We start from the raw sequence: 9,625 nt of genomic DNA, 5'->3' as shown, positions 1-9,625 counted from the left end.
GCAATGGCACCTGGCCGGTAAACCCAAGCGCCCTCCCAGCTGGCTCTGCTGGCCAGTGGGCCCTGGGGTGGGAGAGCCCTGCACCAACCACACAGATGACACTGAGGCGGTGACGGGAATTAAATAACTTGACTTTATTTCACTAGAGATAAAACCAGCAGCATCACAGCTTAAGCCCCTTACCCCACCCCCTTGTCCTCCCCACCCCTCCCTCTTCTGCCTAATGTCGGTAATGGGGGCTTCGGGATCGGGACCTTGAGCGCCTGGAAAGAGAAAGGGAGGGGCCGTGAGAATGGGGTGTACACACATCAACACAGCTGGGGCCATGGAGGCTTCAGTGACCGGGGCACTTGTCTGTAGAGGAAGGGATGTTCCCCAAGGGATGAGACCAGCCCCTCCAACTAGAGGTGGGTACAGGGTGAGGCTGGAGGAATGAGAGCCAGGACCTCCCATCAAAGGACAAGTGTCACTTCCCAGAAAGTGGAGGGTCATGGGCTTCCTTACCTTCGAGAAGAGCTGTATTCTCGACCTGGAAAGAAAAGAGCAGATGAAGAGCGAGCAAACATCCAGGGTCAGGGCCTCTTCCTTGACCTGGGGTGAGGTCCTCAAAACTGAACTTCAGGGGTTGTCTCCAAATGAGGGGACATTTCCAGAGAGTCCAGTGGCTGCGATTTGTGCCCCTCACCAGCCCATGCCGGAATGAGCACTTCTAATTTCTGCAATCACCTTGTGACTAAAGCAATGTATGTGTACACGTGTGTGTCTTAAGAGCTTTCATTTCTGGAAGGCTAATGTGGAACTATTTTTTTTTGTAACCCTGCTTGACACTTTTCTTTAAAGCCCCAGAGCCCTCCAGCCAGGTGGGGACACTCACTGTATCGGGGGGAGGGTGAGCGACTCTGCCGGCTGTACTGGCGCTCCCACTCTTCTCTCTCCTTCTCTCGGCGTTCCCGCTCCCTGCAAAGGCATGGCGTTAGCATCTGGCCGAGAACACTGGACACACTGAACTCAGGGAGGGCAGGTGCTTCCGACACCCTACTCTGAGAAAGACAATAAACCAAGGGGGCCGGTACTGCCACCAATCCCTGCTTGGAAAGGGGGCCCGAGGTTCAGAGGGACCCCAGCTGGCGGAGCTGACTGGAATCCCAGCCCCCTTCCTAGGAAAGCCTTGTGAACAGAGGGAGGCAGGATAGTCCCATCGTTTCCTGCCGCACTGGGCCACCTGCACACACTGAGTGTTGAAATGGTCTCCGTCACAGTGGCCAGGCTTGGCAACCCAATGGCTACATCTACTGGGTGCCTTCTCCGTGCCTGGCCTTGATCTTGTCAAATCCCCCCAACAGCCTGTGAGGTGGGACAATGACTCAGTCTCCACTTAGGAGATGAACAAACAGGCTGGGACAGGAGAAAGACCCATGGCAGTGGGTGGGTGGGTAAGGGGTATCAGGAACAGCTTGCCAGGCCAACAGAACAGCAAAGGTGACTGGCACTTGGAGGCTGGAAGAGCTGGGACGAGGTTGCGGTGGCGGGAGGCAGGCCGAAATGGAGGGAGGAAATTCAGGAGGAGAGACGCGGTGGGGCACAGCCCTGAGGGCCAGGCAGGGCTCTGCCTTTCATCCACCCACAGGGAGCTGGGCAGGGCTGGAGCCAAGAGCCCGTGGTGGGAAGGCCAGGAAGCCCAGGAGCAGGAGGTGTGGCTATGGGACAGGGAGGGGCAAGGTCTTACTTCATCCGGATCTTGCGGGCCATGGCTCGAAGCTCGTCTTCCCGCTCCTGCAGCAGACAGGGCTATGAGGACGTGGCCAGGCCAGCACCCACCCACCACCCCAGCCCTCCCTTCCCCACTTCACCTGCCGCTCATGCTCCTGCTGGATCATCTTCTCCTGTGCCGCCTTCTTATCCGCCTTGACTGTAGGGAGGAAGATACACGGTGGCTGAGGGGTGCCCTTAAGAGCCCCGCTCTCTTTTTTTTTTTTGAGATGGAGTCTCCCTCTGTCGCCCAGGCTGCGATCTCAGCTCACTGCAAGATCCGCCTCCCGGGTTCACACCATTTTCCTGCCTCATCCTCCCCAGTAGCTGGGATTACAGGAGCCCGCCACCATGCCTGGCTAATTTTTTGTATTTTTAGTAGAGACGGGGTTTCACCGTGTTAGCCAGGATGGTCTTGATCTCCTGACTTCGTGATCCACCCACCTTGGCCTCCCAAAGTGCTGGGATTACAGGCGTGAGCCCACCGCGCCCGGCAAGAGCCCCACTCTCTAAAACGAGGAAGCTGAGCTCAGACAGGTCAACCTGACTGCAAAGGCCTCAGCATGGCGGCAGCGGAACTGATGCAAACCCACTCCTCCCCAGAGCACCTCCACGCCTGCACAGACTCTCCAGGGAAGGGCCAGGCCTCCCGAGGTGGTGCTGGGTCTCGTGCTCCCACTGCCAAGGGGAAGAGCTGTGAAACCCTGGAGGGACGGGGCAGAACATACACTGCCTGTTCAGCGCCTTCTGCATCCTCAGTTTCAGCTTCTCCTGAGGCGTCAGCTTGGGCTGGGGAGGGGGGAGAAGAGGTGGGAGAGGGGGTGGGTGTCCCAGAGCTCCCACAACCCACCTCAGCCAAGAGCCTGGGGCTTTTGGGGCGGGGGGGGGGAACGACATGGGGAGGAGGGGCAGGCTGTGGACAGCCCTGAAGCTCCCAGAGGCTCAGTGACAGATGGAGCCCCAGTGTACAGTGAGGAGGGAAGAGGGATATGGTTCTCATGGGGGCAGACCCTTCCCCCGCTCCCCTCCCAGTCCCTGGGGCTGGATCTCCCAGCCCACCCGGGCCCCCCTGCAGGCCCACCAGGCCCAGCTCTTGGGCACTGCTGCTGACGGGAATTAGACGGGCGAGTTCCAAATTCTTACTGACTTTGGCAGCTCCTGTCTCTTTACCAGCGGCAGGTTCGGTCCTGGGTGGGGGCAGGGCCAGAGGACATGGTTGGGAGGGGGAAAGGACAGCTGCCACCTCTGACCCCAGCCTCAGCACTGCCCTCAGATCAGGTGGCCAAGGCATGGGCCTTCTGAGGCCCCAGGGTGCAACCATGTCCCTCTCAGACCCCACAGAACCTGTAAGACCGGGCCCTGTTCCCTTCTGACCCTCATCAAGGACAAGGTTCTGACTGTGCAGATCCTCTAGGATTTGGTGTGTCCTCCTCAGACCCCCCAGGCCAGGGCTGTGTCCCCCTGAAATCCACCCTCCCAGGCCAGGGCCATACCCCGGCCCCCGGACCTCCTGGGGTAGGGCTGTTTCCCCAAAAAGAAAACAGTGACGTTCGCCCTCCCCACCTGAGGTTGGCAGCCCTCTTCCTCCAGACCCGCCCTGCTCACTTTTTCAGCTTCTCGCCCACAGCAGGGGACGCGGCCGGCCTGGTCAGCTTCTCTCTTGCGGGTGATGGCGAGGGGCTCTGGCTGCGGCTGCGGCTGCGGCTGCGGCTACGGCTCTGGCTGGGGCTGGGGCTGTGGCTGCGGCTGCGGCTGTGAGTCAGGCTGCGACTGCGGGACGGACTGAGGGACCAGCTGCTGCGGCTGCGGCTACTGCTGTGGTGCCTGAGGCCCCGGCCACCCCGCCTGTAGCGGTCCCCTGAGTGGGAGCGGCTCCTGGGGATGCAGCAGGGCGGGAGGAGGACTGTGAGGCTCCAGGGACCCCAACCGCACCCCACCCTGGCTTCAGATCCACAGTCCTCCTTCCTGCAAGGCCTGGGGTGAGGAGCTTGACTCTCCTCTCCTGCTACTCTCTCTCAGAAATGTCCTGAAGCGGCACTCTGGCCTCCCTCTGGCTACAGAGATGGCGTTCTAGATACACTCAGCCTAAGGGCAGTCCTGCCATCATGAGCCCTGCCTGGCCCGTGTCACCTCTCCCTCACTAGATACCCACTTGCCAACTTCTCGGGAGGGGAGCTCTGGGAGGGATGGCTGGCTCCCCCTTTATGAGCCATGTCCAGCTCAGGCACAATGGTGTTCCACGGTGACCTCATCTACACCCTCACCAACCTCCTCATCTTGCTTGTGTCCAGGGTCTTGACAGCAGTGGGGACCATCCCTTGTCCTCCACCATTCTCAGCACAGACCCACAAGTTCCAATCTGGGGATGTGGAACCCCATCCTCTCCCTGCTCCGGACACTCTCAGGCTGGCATGCAAGATGTGCCCAGGTCCCACCTGCCCTCCAAGTCTTTCTCCTGTCATTGCTCTGGGTAAGCTACAAGGAATATATGACCCGGAAGCCAATTCATGGCCACACACTAACTCTGCTTGGGCTTTTTTTTTTTTTTGAGATGGAGTCTGTCACCCAGGCTAGAGTGCAGTGGTGCAACAGCTCGGCTCACCGCAACTTCCGCCTCCTGGGTTCAAGCAATTCTCCTGCCTCAGCCTCCCGAGCAGCTGAGATTACAGACGTGCACCACCATGCCCGGCTAATTTTTGAATGAAATTTTTATAAAATTAAAATTTGTTGTCATTATTAAGAAAACAAGGGCCAGGCGCGGTGGCTCACGCCTGTAATCCCAGCACTTTGGGAGGCCAAGGTGGGTGGATCACAAGGTCAGGAGTTCAAGACCAGCCCGGCCAACATAGTGAAACCCAGTCTCTACTAGAAATACAAAAATTAGCCGGGCGTGGTGGTGTGCGCCTGTAATTCCAGCTACTTGGGAGGCTGCGGCAGGAGAATCACTTGAACCCAAGAGGTGGAGGTTGCAGTGAGCCGAGATCGCGCCACTGCACTCCAGCCTGGGTGACACAGCGAGACTCTGTCTCAAAACAAAGGAAAGAAAACAAGAGCTATCCTCTAAAAATCCAGACCCTCAACTTCTCCTGAGAACTAGAAAGACTAGGTGACACTAGACCTGCTGCTGAGCGATCAACGCCCCCACTGGAGGGAACACGTGCTTGCCAGGTCAGCAGGATCTCTACCTGGCCCCTCTACTTTACCTGTCAGACCCTACAGGCAGCTGACATGGTGATCAGTGCTACAATAATGCAAGTAATGATGCTGACAATATTAACGGCACTTAGACAGCACCAGCCCTGTCCTAAACACCTTACATGGGTTTACCTGTTACACCTCTAACAGCCCAGAGAAGCGGATGCTATTATTGCAATTTTACAGAAGCAGAGGCCCAGGGACTCTACACTTGGGCAGGTGCCCTGCAGGCTATGCTCCCACCGACCCAGCGTCGCTGCCCTTCCAAGAGCAGTCCTGACCCCAACAGGCAAGGAGACTGGAAGGGGGTGGACCAGTCTCCAGGTGACTTTTATTTTCTAAACCATCCCTAGAGCTGGCCTCTCATCGTGTGTTCTCCAAAATGAAATGTCTTTTTTTTTGCCTTGAGACGCAGTCTCATTCTGTAGCCCAAGTTGGGGTGCAGTGGCACAATCTTAGTTCACTGCAACCTCCGCTTGCAGGGTTCAAGCAATTCTTGTGCCTCAGCCTCCTACATAGCTGGGACTACAGGCACACGCCACCATGCCCAGCTATTTTTTTTTTTTTTTGAGACGGAGTCTCACTCTGTCACCAGGCTGAAGTGCAGTAGCATGATCTCAGCTCATTGCAAACTCTGCTTCCTGGGTTCAAAGTTCTGGGATTACAGGCGTGAAACACCGCGCCTGGCCTAATTTTTTGTATTTTAGTAGAGACGGGTTTTCGCCATGTTGCCCAGGGTGGTCTCGAACTCCTGAGCTCAGGAGATCTGTCTGCCTCAGCCTCCCGAAGTGCTGGGATTACAGGTGTGAGCCACCGCGCCAGGCCAATGAGCTGTCTTGATTTTTTCCACCCGCTTCCCCATCAGCTCCTGGCCACACAGGAACGCACCTCCACCAAGGGGTTTCCCAGCCCCCAAGACCCGGACCCGTCCCTTCAAGCTACAGAATACCCTGGAGCGTCCATGCGCTTCTATTCCCCTCGACCTGGAACCCCTGACAGCAAAGACAGTCTCCTGAGGAGAGAGAGATATGCAGTCTCCTCTCCATACCCTGCTGTGGAAAACGGGCTGGGCTCCACCTCCACTGCCACCACGATGCGTACGCAAACACCCATGCCTTGCCCTTTCCAACCAAGGGCTTCCTGCCGAAGAGCAGTGGCCTGTGCCTGTCACCTCAGATGGGGTGTTCTCTGAGCCAGGTGGCCAGGTTTCCTCCCTCTGAGCACCTTCTCCCCAAGTTCGAAGCCCGCGCCCCCCAGCCTCTCCCGCCCACGCCCAGGCGCACATACCTGCTTCTGCGCCGGGGCCCGTAACCACCACGCCGGGCGGGCGAGCGGGAGTAGCGGTGTCCGTCTCGGGAGCCCCCACCTGAGTGCCGGCGGCCACGGCTACGGGACCGGGAGTAGCGCCGGGAGCGGGAACGGGAGCGGGACCAGGAGCGAGACCGGGAGCGCGCATGGCGGCCAGAACGGTAGTAGCCCCCGCCACGGCGTGAGCGGGAGCTGGAGCGAGAGCTGGAGCGGGAGCTGGAGGTCCTCGAGGCGGAAGAGGAGGAGGAGGAGGAGGAGGAGCGGCGGCTGCAGGCGGGGCACGGAGGGCCGGTCAGCGCAGGCCTGAGCCGCGGCCCCCCTCTGCCCCGGGTCCCCCCCATGGTGACCGGGGCGTAGGGCGGGCGGCGTGAGCGTTACCGACCGGGCGCTGGCATTACGTCCTGGGGCGGGGCCGCCAGGCTGGGGAGGTGCGGGGGGCTTCCCTGTGGCGACCCCTGATGCGGCTGCGGCAGCAGCAGCTGCGGCTGCCTCCTCATCGCTGCCTCCAAAACTGGTGATGAACGTGATCTTCTCCTCGCGGCCCGGGGTTGGGGAGCGGGAGCGGGAGCGGGACTCCGAGCTGGACTCTGAGGGTGACCTACGGGTAGGGAGGAGGAGGCTCACTAGCCCAGGTTCCCGGAGCCTCTCCGGGAACAGCACACACAGCAGAGCAACAGCAGCGCCAGCGCGGGCCAGAGCGACCCGGGAAGCCAGGCGAGTGGACGGAGCCTGGAGGGCACTGAAGACCCAGCTCTGGACAAGGACTTGACTCACAACCATGCAGCCTTTGCTAAATAACCAGGAAGGACAATGACAGACAACTGCTCTGATTTTATGTGGCTATGAAAAATGGATGAGCAGGCCGGGCGTGGTGGCTCACACCTGTAATCCCAGCACTCTCGGAGGCCCAGGCAGGGGGATCACTTGAGACCAGGAGTTTGAGACCAGCCTGGCCAACAAGGTGAAACCCCGTCTCTACAAAAAACACAAAAAAATTAGCTGGGCATGGTGGCACGCACCTGTAATTCCAGCTACTCAGGAGGCTGAGGGCACGATAACTGCTTGAACCTGGGAGGCAGAGGTTGCAGTGAGTCCAGATCACACTACTGCCCACCAGCCTGGGCAACACAGCGAGACTCTGGCCGCCCCCCCCCCCAAAAAAAAGATAAGCAGATCTCTGCACAAACCACAGAAAAGTTTTACTCAAAAGAAACATGGATATCTGGGAGGAAAAAGCGAGTTCTAAAACACTGAGTGTGGTGCAATTCCATTTTAGTAAAATAAAAAAAGTGGCCAGGTGTGGTGGCTCACGCCTGTAATCCCAGCACTTTGGGAAGCCCAGGTGGGAGGACTGCTTGAGACCAGGAGTTCAAAACCAGCCTGGTCAGACCCTATCTCAATTTTTTTTAAGGAAAAAAAAAAAAAAGTTTTTTAATACATAAAATTTTAAAAATAAAAAGAAGGTACCTGATATCCAACACTCCCATGTATGGAGCACTAACCTACACCTTTTATTTCCCCAGAAGCCATTCACACCTTATCTAATCTCGACTCACAGCCCCATGAGGAAGATCCCATTCCCACCCCCATTCCAAAGAGGGAACTGGGCTTCAGAGAGCTATAGAGCTTGGATGAGGGGGACTGGGATCACACTGAGCTTGGTCCCTCTCAAAATCCCTGCTCCAATCACTCTTTTACCCAGGAGACAAGCACGTGTGCCCAGCGGTGCTACTGAGTGCCCGTTATTTCCCACTGGCCACTTCTGGAAATTGAGATTAAAGTGACTTGATTTCTCAGTCACACTGTTTTGCCATATTTGATCATTTTTTACCATAAGACTGCGTTGTATTTAAATCAGAAAAATAGGGCTGGGCACGGTGGCTCAAGCCTGTAATCCCAGCACTTTGGGAGGCCGAGACGGGCGGATCACGAGGTCAGGAGATCGAGACCATCCTGGCTAACACGGTGAAACCCCATCTCTACTAAAAAATACAAAAAACTAGCCGGGCGAGGTGGCGGGCGCCTGTAGTCCCAGCTACTTGGGAGGCTGAGGCAGGAGAATGGCATAAACCCAGGAGGCGGAGCTTGCAATGAGCCGAGTTCGCGCCACTGCACTCTAGCCTGGGTGACAGAGCAAGATTCCGTCTCAAAAAAAAAAAAAATAAATAAATAAATAAATAAATCAGAAAAATAAAATAAAGAAGCTTCAAAATATAAAGAAAATTTTATTGGCCGGGCGCGGGGCTCACGCCTGTAATCCCAGTACTTTGGGAGGCCGAGGCGGGCAGATCACAAGGTCAGGAGATCGAGACCATCCTGGCTAACAACACGGTGAAACCCCATCTCTACTAAAAGTACAAAAAATTAGCTGGGCCTGGTGGCGGGCACCTGTAGTCCCAGAGAATGGTGTGAACCCGGGAGGCGGAGCTTGCAGTGAGTCGAGATCGGGCCACTGCACTCCAGCCTGGGTGACAGAGCGAGACTCCATCTCCAAAAAAAAAAAAAAAAAAGCAAAATTTTATTTAAAACTGGGAAAACAAGACAGTGATCTGGAAAACACAAAAATGATTTAGACCCAGAACATATCATGCAGTCTGTGGTCTTGGGGTGGCCTAGTAGGGTGAACCTCCCATCCCCTCCTCAGCACCCCTGTCCCCATCAGGGAGCTCCCTGTCTGCTCCTCCCTGGTCCTCCGGAGGAACTTACCGCTTATAGGGGTCATAGGTGGGGCTGTCTCGGCGGGCATAGCTAGAGAGAAGAATGGGGTGGGACAAGTTGGGGCTTAAGATCTCAGTGGGCATGAATTTGGGATAAGTCCCCCAACCTAAGGACCCAAAGCTAGGCACCTGGCACAGTGAGGGGGTTGCTGACCAGGTTGGGGGCCTTCCCTTGATTCCTCCACCCACCCCCACCTCAGATCTGTCCAAAGCATGAACTTAGGCCCCACCCCACAATGTCCTAGACCCATGACGACTCTGAGGAACTTGGACTTCAGCAACCCTGGTTCTGCTTGGCCTCCTGACCCTAGAATGAAAGCATCCCTCCTCCCAATCCTCGTCTCTGGCTCTCACTGGGTCTGGGTTTACCAATGATGATGATGATAAGACAAAAACAGGCTGGGTGCGGTGGCTCACACCTGTAATCCCAGCACTTTGAGAGGCTGAAGTGGGAGGATCACTTGAACCCAGGAGTTTGAGACCAGCCTGGGCAACACAGCAAGACCCCATCTCTACAAAGCATATTTTATTTTAATTAGCTGGGAGTGGTGATGCATGCCAGTAATCTCAGCTACTAAGGAGACTGAGGTAGGAGGCTCGCCTGAGCCTAGGAATTTGAGGCTGCAGTAAGTCGTGATTGCACCACTGCACTCCAG

At 56.8% G+C, this 9,625-nt stretch overlaps 1 protein-coding gene across 33 annotated transcripts in view; it reads right to left on the bottom strand.

Moving 5' to 3' along the window:
* Nucleotides 1-114: 114 nt before the first annotated feature.
* The window catches only part of CLASRP (CLK4 associating serine/arginine rich protein), a 31,395-nt gene continuing 21,884 nt past the window's right edge, over nt 115-9,625 (bottom strand). For 3 of the 33 annotated variants that reach the window (XM_077980332.1, XM_001110131.5, XM_077980336.1), the window contains 11 exons: nt 8,959-9,000; nt 6,635-6,850; nt 6,232-6,519; nt 3,355-3,624; nt 2,897-2,936; nt 2,478-2,538; nt 1,851-1,909; nt 1,727-1,773; nt 875-957; nt 505-529; nt 115-263 (listed from right to left, as the gene is read on the bottom strand). In XM_077980332.1, coding sequence (XP_077836458.1) covers nt 221-263; nt 505-529; nt 875-957; nt 1,727-1,773; nt 1,851-1,909; nt 2,478-2,538; nt 2,897-2,936; nt 3,355-3,624; nt 6,232-6,519; nt 6,635-6,850; nt 8,959-9,000 — 1,174 coding nt within the window. In that variant the 3' untranslated portion in view covers nt 115-220. Of the gene's footprint in view, nt 264-504; nt 530-849; nt 981-1,726; nt 1,774-1,825; nt 1,910-2,477; nt 2,937-3,312; nt 3,625-6,231; nt 6,520-6,634; nt 6,851-8,958; nt 9,001-9,625 lie in introns of all 33 variants that reach the window. The other 30 variants (XR_013409870.1, XR_001441485.3, XM_077980326.1 and 27 more) reach the window with 20 other exon arrangements.

Source organism: Macaca mulatta, chromosome 19 (genome assembly GCF_049350105.2).
Source record: "Macaca mulatta isolate MMU2019108-1 chromosome 19, T2T-MMU8v2.0, whole genome shotgun sequence".
NCBI lineage: Eukaryota > Metazoa > Chordata > Mammalia > Primates > Cercopithecidae > Macaca > Macaca mulatta.
This window is presented reverse-complemented; position numbering and strand designations above follow the sequence as displayed.